This window comes from Eleutherodactylus coqui, chromosome 2, assembly GCF_035609145.1.
Source record: "Eleutherodactylus coqui strain aEleCoq1 chromosome 2, aEleCoq1.hap1, whole genome shotgun sequence".
NCBI lineage: Eukaryota > Metazoa > Chordata > Amphibia > Anura > Eleutherodactylidae > Eleutherodactylus > Eleutherodactylus coqui.
Genome location: NC_089838.1, coordinates 25,934,024 through 25,948,386, shown reverse-complemented (window position 1 = coordinate 25,948,386; position 14,363 = coordinate 25,934,024). Strand labels below are relative to the sequence as shown.

The window sequence follows — 14,363 nt, the reverse complement described above, 5'->3', positions numbered from 1 at the left end:
AAAGCTCTGATGTTGAAAGACGTCCGTCGGGGTTCTCTTACTGTATATTACCAGCCTCTCTATTGTCGGAGCCTATCCAACATGTCACCTCATGCAGTACTGGCTTTAGCCAGCAGATTGCGCCATTGTATAACGGCAGAAAAAAAATAAGCCCCCTAGGAAAACCAGAATACAAATTGGATTGGAAAGGGTTAAAATTCCCTAATGGGGTATTTGAAAACTGGTTTTAAAAACTGGACAGCCCCTTTAATTCATACACTATAATGCAAAGGTTTCAAAACACCCCCTTCCGCAATCACGACTGCAAAAGTATCAGAAATATGGGAAAGTTTAAGAAGAAGGATCGGACTGTTGGATTTCAACACACCCAATCTTTTTGTTCCCGGGGAAGATCGGCCGCCACTAGAGCTGTCAGGTACCAGTTTACTCTTCTCTACCCTTGCAGAACGCATGCGTGTTCGGCCAAACCGAGCATGCAGTGTCTTGGGGATTGGAAGGAGTAACTATTGGCTGGACTGGCATGGGACCAACAAGTCTACGGATGGGTGGAGATTTCACAGAAATTCGATAGATCTCACCTTAGGATTCCCTACTGGAAATTCTTACTATGTCCTATTCCAAAAAAAATGTTAACAGTCTGCGAATGTCTACATTTCTGTCACATGACCAGCGGGTTGCCAAGGCTTTGGAATTACAAGGTTATGACAAATGATAGCAAATGCTTTTTGCTACATTACAACTTGTTGTTTAAAGACAGCTTCAAGGTTATTTTCTGAATCACTGATATGGAAGAACATTATTTCATGCTGCGGCATAAACACAAAATTCTCGTACAATGATTACAAATGCAGTGTCAATGGAAAGGGAAATAATAAGAATGTTCATTTTGTGGTACTGTAATTTATCCATCTACATACCCTGTTTCCCTGAAAATAAGGCATACCCTGAAAATAAGACATAGCGTGATTTTCCAGCATTTTTGAGGATGCAAAATGATTTTTCAGGCTTTTTGAGGATGCTTGAAATATAAGCCCTACTCCAAAATTAAGCCCTGCTAACAGCTAATTAAAACAGTCAATTTAAATAGTGTCCAGGCAGCTATACGTGTAAAAAAGCTAAACCTTTTGGAACAAACATTAATATAAGACACTGTCTTATTTTTGGGGAAACACTATAGTTATTCGTTAAAAGGACTGTGTGCTGCATATTAGGGAAACCGGGGCTCCTTCACACGGGCATGTGTGCACACGTTTTTGCTCATGCAAAATCTGCGTATGCTAAACACAGAGAATAGAATCCATTGATTTCAATGGGTTCGTTGTCATAAGAAAGTCTTGTGCGTTGCGTGCGCAAAAAAAAATAGACCCTGCTTTACTTCCTTGCATTTTGCGCACTGAAACTGCCATTGAAGCCTATGGCAGGTGCAAAAAGGAGTATGAGCCAGAGCGCAAAACCCAGGGAAAGAAGAGAGCTCATTAGGCTTTAAATGGCCATTAAAGTTCACGGAAAGGGTGCGTCACGCACGCATGTGAACTGGTCCTGCGTGTGCAAAACTTTAAGTAATATTTGCAGACACGCACGTAACAGGCTGATTACGTTGCTTTTCAAGCCTTGTTCATGCGCAAATATACTAAACTGCGGCGAGCGAGACCCTCGTGCGTGTCTGTCTTCAGGGCTCCCTCACATAAGCGTATGTGCGCATGTTTCTGTGCACGGAATGCAACCCATTTGCGCACGTTTTTGCGCAGACATTTGACGGTTTTTTTTTTTTTGTGCATGCATTTCTCTTGCGCACACAAAAAAGAACATAGTCTATATTTTGAACCTTTGTGCACCAAAGGGCCCATAGAAGTCAATGGGTGGTGCACAAATGCACACTTAATGCATGTGGAAATACGCATTACCCTGCGCAGTTCTGTGAATAAAAGACGACATCTGGACCTCCTTATGCTGAATAGCCTTATAAATTGAGTTGAAGTATCCTGTGTGCAAAAACCCCTGCTGTACATGTTGAAAAATTACATTAACCCTTTGCAATCCAATTTTGGATTCAGGGTTTCCTAGGGGGTTCTCTCTTTCTGCCATTATACAATGGCGCCATCTGCTGGCTAGAGCCAATACGGCAGTATGGGACATGCTGGAGAGGCCCCCGACAGCAGAGCGGCCAGTAATATACAGTAAGAATACCCTGCCAGATGTCTTCCAACATCAGAGCTATACAGCCTTCAATCAGAATGTCTTCAGAGGTCAGACAGTGGATTGGAAAGGGTTAAAATGCACCGATACGTGCGCAAATTCACCTTGGTCATAGTGCAATTTTTTTGCGCAGAAGCGTGCATAATTCTGCATACACTCATCTGAAGGAGCCCTCACTGCCAGCCTGAAAGGTCACTTTGGGATCAGCTTATTTAAAGGGGTCATGCCAGGACAGAATGTTCTTCTCTATCTGCTACTGTTAAAATAAGGTTAAAACAATCCTCTGCGCCCGGGCGTTTCACGTTTTTTTGTAGTGACATCTTTTTCGCACTTTTCTTGTGTTTTTTTGGGTCCATGGTGTTTTTTTTTTGCAAATTGCAGCATGCCCCGGGTCTGACGTTTTTCCATAAAATTTGCTAAAAAAAGCAAAAAAAAAAACATACCAATGACTACAAAATGCAAAAAAAAAAAAAGAATACACGAGCCGTTCAAGAAATATGTGCAACTTCTACAAAAACAACATAAAAAAGACTAACGGGAGCCGGAGGCGCCTTCACACTATGGAAATGTCTACAGCAGAAAATCGTCAGCGCATGCATGATGGGATTTTTGCCGCGGGTTTCGACATTTGAATTACAAAAGCCGAAATTCGCTGTCAAAACCTGCAGCATAAATGAACGCGTCGCGGATTTAGAATCTGCAGCGGATTATAAACATGCTGCGGATTCCAAATGGAATTTTTCCGCTCCATGTACGGTAAAGGCTGTGGAGTTTCCGCAGGGCTCCTTCAGATGGCCACGCTTTAGCGCATTTTTGCACATGGGAAAGTCCTGCACGTAAAACTCAGGGAATACCCTGTTTCCCTAAAAATAAGACCCACCCTGAAAATAAGTCCTAGCATGATTTTTAAATAGTGTCCAGGCACCTATACATGCAAAAAATAAATATTTTGGGGTAAAAAAAATAATATAAGACCCTGTCTTATTTTCGGGGAAACACGGTATAACCTATTGATTTTAATTGGTTTGTTTTCATTTATTTTTTGTATTAGCAAGCAGTTTTTGCAGGCGCAAAAAAATAGGACCTGCTCTATTTTGTGCGCTTTTTTGCACCAAAGAGTCCCATAGAGGTCTTTGGGGGTGTGGAAATGCGCATATATGTAAGTGCGGGTATGCGAAAAACTCTATGTAAACTCGTGCGTACCGGACCTTGTTTGGCCTAATAGCCATTTAATCCAGGGTGGGGCGAATCCCCCATCCTTGTAAACTAGCGAAGTTTGCACAAACATGCGCGATACGCAGAGGGTATAATCCATTGATATCAGTGGGGTCTTTCACATTATGCGTTTTTGCTACACAGCCTGCTCTATCTTTGTGCGCATTTTGCTCAGTGCTTTATGCTGTCTCTTCCGTATTTGCGCACCATCCATAGACTTCAATGGAGCCATTGTTGTGCAAAACGCAGGAAAATAGAGCAGGTCCTACCCTCTTCCATTCACGTAAAACGCGCTAATGAGGATGAGCCCATTGAAATCAATAGGTTTTATTTCTTGTATTTTGCGCAAATACCCACACAAACACAATCGTGTGAAGAAGCCCTAAGGCTACGTTCACACGGGTGAGCGCAGTATTCGGCTGAGAAACCCGGCCCGATATCGCACTTATCAACGCCTCGCATCACTTCTGTGAAATTGCAAATCCCCCAGCGCTTGTTTCACCTGCGACTGAAGATCGGCAAGTATTTCCCATTAATTTCAATGGGAAACCTCACACTGCGCTCCCGTGCACGTGACGCGGCGTGCGATGTGTCTGACAGTCCTATTGAAAACAATAGGCGATGCGTTCGAGGGCCGCGAAAAAATAGGACATGCAGCGATTTTTACGGCACCGCTGTAAAAAAATACATACATCGCTCATGTGTATGACTCCATTCAAAAGAATGGAGTCATAGTCGCGCAGGTTTTGTACCTCTCGTAATGTACAAAATTCGCCCAAGATTCACGCTTGAGGGGGTAAATTCTGCAATAGAAGTTCACACAACCGCATTTGATTTAAATGCGTGTTATGGAAAAAGGTAGGACCACCTCTATTTTCCTGAATTTTGCGCAGTAAAGGCCCCCTAAAAATCAATTGGAGGTGTGCAAAAACACAAGTGGAAGCGTAAAACACTGCACAAAACATGGCGAATAGAACATGGACCTCGTTAGGCTAATTAGCTTTTTATTTCACGGAAAGGGTGTGTCATGTGCGCTGGCCCTGCATGCATAACAAGTACAGTCCTATATGCAGACATGCGCTCCAATCTACCTCATCCATGCGCAAATACGCTGCAGCAAGTCTTTTTCCGCATACGCTCGTGTGCAGCCGACCTTTCGTTCAGATTTCGGTGCCGATTTTCATGCAGATGTGCGCCAAATATGGAAAACTGACTGTGTGCAAGGATTCCATGCGCAGATTTTAAGTATTAGGTTATTATAGGCTGGGTTCACACAGGGCGGATTTGCCACTGTTTTTCCGTTGCGGAAAAACAGAAGAACTGCTTCTGCCGCAAAACCGCTTCAAAGGTTAATTTTTCCGCAGCGCTTTTTTACTTTTTGCCGCGGATTTGGCTGCGTCCATAGAGGTCTATGGACAAAAAAGCGCTGCAGAAAAGACCGTAGAATGGACATGCTGCATCTTTTAAAACCGCGCCGCAGTTGTATTTCCGCACTGCGGCTGTGCGGAAAAAATCCGTCCTGTGAGAACAGCTTTTTGGCAAATCTCGTTTGTGCTGCATTGCACTGCAAACGCAGCGGTTTTGCCGCAGATCGCCGTTGCATATCCGCACTGCGGCAAAACCGCTCTGTGTGACCCCAGCCTTATTGTTAGAATACTTGTATCCTATTCTAGAAGTTTAGGATTGTTACTCCTCTTATTTGTAAACAGATGTAGCGATCACTAACATGCCTGATACATTGTATTCACCTGATTTACTACACTGCAGTACATTGTATGTATCCTAAAAAGTTGTGTTGGGGGTTCCGTTCAGGAAATCCCCTGGCCGACGGATCCGAACAGCACCGAACGAACCCCATTGGGTATAATGGGATCTGTTTGGTTATCGCTCAGCATCTTACCGAATGTGGCGCTTTTTCTTCCGGTATTTTGCGAAGGATCTGCGACGGAACCCCATCCAGCGCAGATGTGAAATGTTTCTACAGCTGTACATTCTGCATATTCTCCTATAGCATTCTGCTTCTACTTCATGTTATATTATAGGCTGCACCGATCTCATTTGCCCACTACCCCTCATTTTTCGAGCAGCCCCCAACATTCAGGAGATTCTCTTCTCTGCACATGTATAGTCAAACTTAAATGAATAAGCCTTTTAAAGATATTATGTCATGTAGGCCGTGCCTGCGAGTCCTTTGCAGTCTCCATTGGCTAATTGTGAAGCCGGGAGGGGAGGGCTTGACAGAGTAAAGCTGTATTACTTGAGAGCTGCTTCAGGGATTTCTATGGGATTGCCCACTAGTGCAGCAGCTGCTGATGCTGCTCTGTACAACAGCACCGCAACCTTAACACAGATCCAACAGCAGATATCACAGGGATAGATACTGGGAGAGTATCAGCCTTTTACAAAGTCTCTTAGGTGATACAAATAGGATCTTACAGCAGCCTTCATTTACTCCTCCTGAGATTTTTTTTTTTATTCTCCATTGATAAAAGATGATGCTTCAAAGTTAAATCGACCGATCGGATAATTCGAGTTAGACCAAATTCTATTGTGTAATCCCATTATCCGGAGAAGGAGGGAACACCCCCCCCTCCAACCCTCCTCCTGGAACTCTGGAAGCTGCATCCATCCCGGCGGCGTGTGGGTCTCTCATTAGGACAGTGACAGCCGGCTAGTATATATTTTTTTTACTGTGTGCCGGATTTAATGCTGAGACATGCAAAACAATAGCTCTGGGAACGGTGAAGCTAAAGACTATGGAAAAGTCGAGTAGCGAAGACTCTTCTATACACCGAAGTCCATCTGTGGACAGCAGGGACTCAGCTAAACCTTCTACCTCAAGCAGGGAATTTGGTAGAGGATTCACAGCCGGAGCTTTTTATGGCAATGCAGGATCTCGTACACAAAGCCATGCCGGCGTAAAGAGGGACAAGTACACTGCACCCAAAGGAGGCAAATATGTTGTCTTTTACCTGGATCTATCCTTTGTTTTTCTTCTAGAATTTAAGAAGTGCAACATGGCGAGAGGCTGTCTGTGTTGTTTGAAATATATGATGTTCTTCTTTAACTTGATATTTTGGGTAAGTCCATTTCTATTCTATTCTAAACTTAAGACGCCAATTTCCATATCGCCAACCTATGCCGTACTCAAGCACGGGCCCATGTGTGTTTCTTCACCTAACATCCAATTTCTTCCAGCAGTGACGGGGTTACAGCAGGCACTATACCTTACCTGGTGCCAAAAGAGTTAACCGAGAACAGTTTGGCAAGGCTCGGTCGAAATGTGCCGTTATCACATTTGCATTCTATTCATCGATTTAGCATCTCTGTTGCACCGTGAAGACGGCGGACGGATGTAGCAAACTTTAACTTGATCGCTGCACTTGAATATGGCGGCGCGCTAAATCATTCACGTAGCACGCCCACTCTATTTACGAATCCCGACGGTCAATGGCTACATAAATAGTGTAAACAGACCCAGTATGCTAAGCATTGAGTTTGGCGCATGCTGGACCTGTATCACATGCCATTGAAAAGATCAAGTTAAAGTTGGCTGCGTCCGTAATATGACATTTTAACTATTTGTAGAAGGCATTTTACTTCTTCTTGTTTTTATAGCACCAACGTATTCCAAGGAGCAGTCCATAGAAGATAAGGAGTCCCTAGCAGGCTATTTAATTTAACCATTTAATGCCCGATTCGTTGGGACTCACAACTCTGGTTGCATTCGAATTAATGATACAGGACAATGTATTATTAATTGATCATTAATCGGTGCACAAATACATTACTTTCTATAGACTGTGTGATTAATGGGTACTAAAAAAAAAGTAAAAATCAATCGGTCTAGGCAGTAAAATAAAAAATGGATAGGTTTTCTGCTAAAGTTCAACTTGTATAGTCACAAGGTCAATTCTTCAAGTCGTATTTCACTCCCAGTTGCGGAGTCTTTGCAGCTATTTGCAGAATATTGACCCTAGACAGTGTAGGTTTATGTAAGGATAATTACATAGTGTATACCCAATGGGCACGAGCTGCAAGCATCTATCAAGCCTTCCGGGGTTACTATAACTTTAGTAGAGGGGGGGAACGTATTCTATGTGATAGGATGATTGCACCAGGTACTATGGAGAGATCTGCAGTTATAGCAAGGGGATACAATAGGAGGATGCAGTAAGATGAGCCATAGCAGCCACCAGGTATTTACCATCAATGGGGAATTTATGGCTGAGCTTGAGGCACAGTCTTGAAATTTATTGAGGTGGCAGAACTGGATTTGCTATTTAACTCTTGTGGGTTACATTACACTGTAACTCTCATAAGATGCAGGGGATATAGGATCTATCAAGGCATATGGAGGAAATAAGAGCTCAGGTTCCCCCTTGACTTGCTCTAAAGGACCCATTAGTCAATATCGTGGGCAGCTCCTACATGATGACCGCAGATGGCGGAGGTCTTAGTGGTGGGACGTCCACCATCGGCTGGACCTTGGTCTTATGAATAGGGTCATCCAAAGTGGACCTTTTAATCAACAGATCTGCTGGCGATGACTGGCGCTGATCACCGAAATAGGGCATTGACTCCTAAAGACTCATGGGTGTATGTCGCCCGCTTATTACGCGCATAATCCGTAGTGCTAAAATCCCATTGATTTCACAGGACGATCGCATAAAAGATGCAATCACGTGACGAACCAGCATTTGTTCGTTCGTCGGGTGAGAAGACCTGATGAAGGGGCAAAAGAATGTTCCTTAATTCTATGTTAAAACAGCCAAGCATTATATTTGTGCTACAATGTAACAGTTGACAAACTCAGCTCTGCTACATTCGAACCAACCCATTTACACTGCATAAAAGTAAGGCTAGAGCGAAGGCTGATCTGGCTTTCTAAGAAAAGAGGTATTGACTGCAGAGTGATGGGGCGCTTGGTGGAGAATGGGTTAATGGGCTGTGACACCCCCCCTTTCCCCTCCTTCCCCGACTATATAAGCCAGGCTCGGTGCAGCAGCCCTGCTTATGCACACAGCTCACACTAATCAGAAAAAGATAGATGTCCTTATGCCGCATTATTAGGTAGTGAAAGCCCCTATGTGGCACTTTATATCATCGATTATCCTGGCACATTCTGCTGCTTGCAGGCATTCACATACACTGGTATTACATATGATATATAGCGGTATATCAGCTGCGGGTTTATATGGATGATGCTGAAATGATGAACTAATAGTTCATATATTACCCAATGTCCATATGGCGCCAGGATATTCCATACCGCTGTGCAATGAATGCCCTCACGTCGGTCTCTGTTGCCGATGGGGTTCACAAACTAATGAATGTGAGTTCAGCGAGCTGTCAATTTCTCTCTGTATTCGCCCATAGCTTTCCCTATGGCTTTTATGTGCATAATTATTTCTATAGGGACATAAAACACATAGAGAAATTGCAGTCTGCGAGAACAAGAAAAATGATCAAAGGTTCTAGAGTTTCCCCCTATGGGATATATTCCAGTTATATTAACTATTTGGATGCCTGTTGCATGATTTTATATTCTCTTATATGGCTTGCTAGCTGATATGACTTATGAAGTGCAGACCTATCTTCCCCACACATGAAAATTTTGTCTGCGCTTAAAGGGGTTGTCTAGATTAGAAAATTTGCTTTAAAGGGCCGTATTAGAGACTAATGAGTTAATAACAGAAACTTACTCTGATTGCAAAGCATATCTCTTTCTCTCAGGAGGACCCAACGTATCCTACATTACACAGGCAGCCCATTGATGTCAGTGGTAATGGTGTAATGCTTCATTTTTCCTCTGGGTGTGCTGTAGCGAAACTCAGCACTTGCTGTTGATTTATATGCAAATTGCCATTGATTGCTGGGAAAATAGTGATCAACTTTAAGTTAAGGGACTTTTTTTAATGAAAGATGTTGATCAAAAGTGGATAACCCCTTTAGGGTACATTCACACAAGGTGGAAACACTGCAGAAAACACTGCGGCAAATTCAGCAGTATTTCCATATAGAAACCCGTTCCAAAATTCACACTGTAGGTGCGGCTTTTGACTAGGAATCAGCTTAGTATCTGCACCTGATTTTAGTAGCAATATCGCTCCCCCTCACCTTGAAATACATGGCGCTGTCAGCGCACAATGGCACGGACACCCGGCAGCCTTTACTGAGCGCCGAGCCGTTGGTCAGGTGATTCCAGTTTTACATCACTTTACCAGCGGCTCTGTGCTCACTACTGATTAAGGGGGCTCTACTAGCGCATCTCCTATGCAATAACATTTAAGGGATTCTGTCATCAGGATTTTGGATCATACGTTGCCTCCATAGCGCTACCATGTGGACATGCAGAATGAAGCTATTAGAGACTAATGAGTTAATAGATGGGAGTCCTTGCACAGAAACTTACTCTGTTTGCAAAGCATATCTCTTTCTCTCAGGAGGACCCAATGTATCCTACATTACACAGGCAGCCCATTGATGTCAGTGGTAACAGTGTAATGCTTCATTTTTCCTGTGGGTGTGCTGTAGCAAAACCCAGCACTTGCTGTTGATCATGACAGCTACCATGGGGACATGCAGAATGAAGCTGAAGTGTACACTTCGACTTCAGTGTTGTTTCCGTCTGAGGTCCTTGCACTGACATCGGCAGTAAGAAGTGGCAGCCAAGCTATGGAGGGGGCGTGAATAATAATGGGTCGCCATGACTTGGGACTCTAGCCTCCTGCCTCCGTTACTCAAAGCGGGTCAATTAGCATACAGGGCGGCAGAATATAAATGTACGTTTTCGCTATAGTGAACCTTCTTCTCGTTTTTTTCACAAGCATATGCCCAGGATGCGCCACATGAGCCGGGTAAGGCTATGGTGGCAACTTATGATCTGAAATTCTCTTGACAGAATCCCTTTAAATAGATGGGACTCGTGACTTCAGAGGGGTCATACCTAGGCTTCCTGTTAACCAGGCCAGGGCAAAGACGCTTGTTGGTGCCCACCGGTAGCCAGCACCTGAGACACATGCCCCACCAGCCCCCTCTAGCTAAGCTCTTGCCCTCTACTATTTGGAAAGGGGTTGTCTAAGTCCAAGCACCCCGTAAAGCTGAACTAGCTTGCTGAAAGTAATTACTACCCTGTTTCCCTGAAAATAAGACATAGCATGATTTTCCAGAATCTTTGAGGATGCAAAATGATTTTTCAGGCTTTTTGAGGATGCTTGAAATATAAGCCCTACTCCAAAATTAAGCCCTGCTAACAGTTAATTAAAAAAAGTCAATTTAAATAGTGTCCAGGCAGCTATACATGTAAAAAAGTTAAACCTTTTTGAACAAAAATTAATATAAGACACTGTCTTATTTTCGGGGAAACCCGGTATTTCTGTCCTTCTACTCCGTGAAGCCTGTTTTTCATCATATTTCGTGGGTCTATATCACCAGTTGATTGGAGATTGCTGCGTACCATCTGCTGTGGCTTCTTATGCAGATTAAACTTGTCTGAGCCGGGGTCGTATGCTTATGGCTTTTAATTATGACGCCGGGATTTTGAACTATACCAAACAAGGCGTATACGAGGCTGCATAAACTCCGATTAAGTCCGCGGGCCGGAGTCCATGTGCTTTACACGCAGACTACTGGCACCACGTGGTGACTCGATACAAGAGTGTCCTGTGATTACACCCGGCACTGATGTAAGCGGCTGTAGAGGGTGCTTGCGGTAAAACAATCCCTGGCATCTCCTGATTGGCTACATGATACCAGTGCGCCCAGCTGGTAGTTAAGATGTTGTATGTAAATATACTTAAAGGGTCACTGAAGTGCTCAGCTTATATATAGAGCTGCGTCCATCACTTCAGAGGTTCTTACAAGTGCTGGTTAGGCTAATGATCATGGGGCAGAAAGTTCTTTCCCTCAATCCCATTGGAAAATACTATATACTACGTCCCAAAAAGCTGATAACAGGGAGTGCAAACGCAGAAAAGACAGGCTTTAGGTTGAGTTTCTATTAGGCATCCGATGGAGTCCAGTGGGGGAGTCATGGGGCACGGCTAGGGTGCGGGCTGATAAAGTTGGGGGGGGGTTATATTGATTTTGCTCTAAAGACTCACCAACTGGCCATCTTTGACGGAGCTTTTATTACTGTATGTCGCCCTCTTGCGACTTTAGCTTTCCTGCGGGATGAATGCTCAGCTGTGCTGTCATTGACATACAGGTGACAGAAACCAATGTAGGAATTAGAGAGGGTGTGAGGAAGCTGCCGATGAGTTATTTGTAAGCAGGGGAGACAGTATGGGCAATGGGACATGACTGTTCGAGGGTACAGAATGCAGTTTTTTTCCTCTAGACGACTATAAAAAAGCGGTATAATCATACATATAGCATCCATAGTAGTAATGTGAGATCTAATACTAATAAAAAAAACCTTAAAAATAAAAACCTGCAGACTATGTAGAATTTTCCCTATCTGCTGTAGACTTTAAGATGTCATCTGGGTCCATTGAGGGAGATTTAATAAGCGAAATGCGCCAGGTTCTGGCTCATTTGCCCCAAAAACAGTGATGACCGCGCCGTGCACTAGATTTATTGGCAGGGGATTTATCACAAGGGGGATTTTTTTACCCAGTTTTCTGGCAGTTTTCTTTCCTACTCCAGTTTCAGGGCTCGTTCACACAAGGGACCTAACTGCGCAAAAGTTTTGCACACAAGAAAACGCGACTAAGTGCCCAAAAAATCATGTCAAGCGGCGTTTTGCAGGAAAAATTCGGAATTCCCTCGGTCGGTAGAAATCCTCCTAATGACGTCTTAAATATCCGCAGCTGTCTTCTTTTCGGAACAGCTAAAAATCCCTTCCCCTCCCTTTTGTTTCAGCTCCCATAGAAGTCTATGGACACTTCTGCGTTTCGCGCACCAAGATAAGTCAAGATCTATATGTTTGTGCGGCAGAGAATTTCAGTCACTGATGTACTATTTATTTAGGTGCTATATTTTTTTGCGCGGCTTGAAAAAATTCCTTCGCCTGAACGTTTCCGTAGGAAGCCATTGGCTCTAATAGTCGGGATTTTTTTAATTTTTTCTCTCATGTGAACGAGCCGTAAAGATGTGACAAATTTATCAAATGTCCCACAATATTGATTTGTTGCATCTTTAGGCCTCAAATCCATGGGGGGGTCGGAGTCCGCCCGTGGGGGTCTGTAGCGGGGGCCAACCGTGCCCGTGGCCATGGACATTTTTTTTACCTGTCCCGGTCTTCTGCGGACCTGTCTGACTCTTTTCCCTCCTGCCCGGATCTTCTTTCTTCTGCACTGCGGGCGCAGTGTCAGCTGCAGACGGGCCGCGGATTGGACGGCTTCCATTAACGTCATTGGAACAGTCAGTGAGGGATCCGCACAAAAATGGAGCAGGTCCGCAAGTCAAATCCGCATGCTTTAATTAATTCGCGGACAGCCATGCATTACTATGGGACGCTTGATTTGCGCAAATTCCGCAAATCAAATCCGCCCGTGGACATGAGGCATAAAACATCTCCAGTGATGTGGAGCACCTCGTACAACACGCAGCTACAGGAGTGATATTGCGACAAATTTTCTGACTTTTTAAAAACTCCCCTCCACTCAGTCCGCCAACTGTTTCTACGCACTCCGGAAAAGTGAAGTGAGCGACAAAATATCTGGTTTTGGCACAAATCAATAGTAAATTTGTCGGTATTGGTCAGCAACAAAAAAATTGCGCAACTCTCATCTGCATTTTGGCACGACACCAGTAATAAATGTTGTATCTAGCATACCGTACTTTTTTTGCCTCACTAAGTAGTTATGAAGAGGCTTAAACTGTGCCAAATTGTCCAAAATGTGATGTTTCCCATTGAAATCAATAGGAAACACTTGCTGACCCCCCCGACGTGCCTGAAGCCACCGCCGGAGGATCGGACTACAGAGAAGTGATGCGAGGTGTTTTTACATCTCTGCCACCCCTCCGATCCACCAGTTTCTGGTCCTGTTTTCACCCATCCAAGTTGGCTGCAGCACTTTCTCTAACTACCTAATACACAGGGTGCGCTGCTCTCTGATTGGCCAGTTCTGATCACATGAGCAGCTAATATAACACCCAACCCTTCCGCTTCTGGGAGGCAAAAATTGTCTGAAAACTGGAGTGTTGCTTTAAGAAAGTAATATTCTCTTCCAGTGTTTTTGAGCAAAAAAAAATGCTAAAAACAGCAATAAAACTCCACAAAAAACAGCAAAATGTGTGTGAATCCAGACCTAAAGAGGATGTATGAGATTAGAAAAAAATAGCCGCATTTCCCCATTTTTGCCTATTGGCTGTGTCTGATAATGCATCTCAACCCATTGACGTGGATGCAGCTGATCTGCAATACCAGAAACAGCCATTTCACAAGAGTGGCGCTGTTTCTAGGGGGGGGAAATTAAATAGACCTTTTTTCTAATCCCGGACAACCATATACTGTGCAAACTTCACCAGCAATTTTCATCCGAAGCTCATGATGGTGGCAGCTGCTCCCAGATGACCTCTCCTTTCTACAAAAACAGTATGGTGATGCAGCGCTGGGGTGAACAGCTGTCCCCATGAGTCAGGAAATACAAGAACTCAGCAATCACCAACTTGGCGCAGTCACTACAGGTGTGGGTCACGTTTGATTGAAGAACAACAGGTGGAGGACGGCTCCTGCGGTGGGAAAGGGAGCTGTTGGTGGGATCGCCCCATTAGTATGTCAAGACAGTTCAGTTTCGCTTTAAAGATTAAAGGGACAGTCCACTTTAAAAAGTTTCCCATCCTCCTCTTTCCCCCCTGTATAATTAAGATTGGACAGATGGCCGCAGTCTGTCAATCAGGTTGAGGTCATGATACAGAGACGTCTCGGTGTCATGTCAGGGGAACACCAGAATAGCAGAACACACAAGTACTGCAGCCTACACGGTCAAGACCGGAGCTCGCCC

The 14,363-nt window shown here is 44.1% G+C and overlaps 1 protein-coding gene across 2 annotated transcripts in view; it reads left to right on the top strand.

Annotated features, from left to right (window-relative positions):
- The window catches only part of TSPAN9 (tetraspanin 9), a 413,384-nt gene that overhangs the window by 241,460 nt on the left and 157,561 nt on the right, over nt 1-14,363 (top strand). Inside the window, exon 5 of one of the 2 annotated variants that reach the window (XM_066589569.1) lies at nt 6,412-6,491. In XM_066589569.1, coding sequence (XP_066445666.1) covers nt 6,429-6,491 — 63 coding nt within the window. In that variant the 5' untranslated portion in view covers nt 6,412-6,428. Of the gene's footprint in view, nt 1-5,755; nt 6,492-14,363 lie in introns of those variants that run through there. The other variant, XM_066589568.1, reaches the window with a different exon arrangement.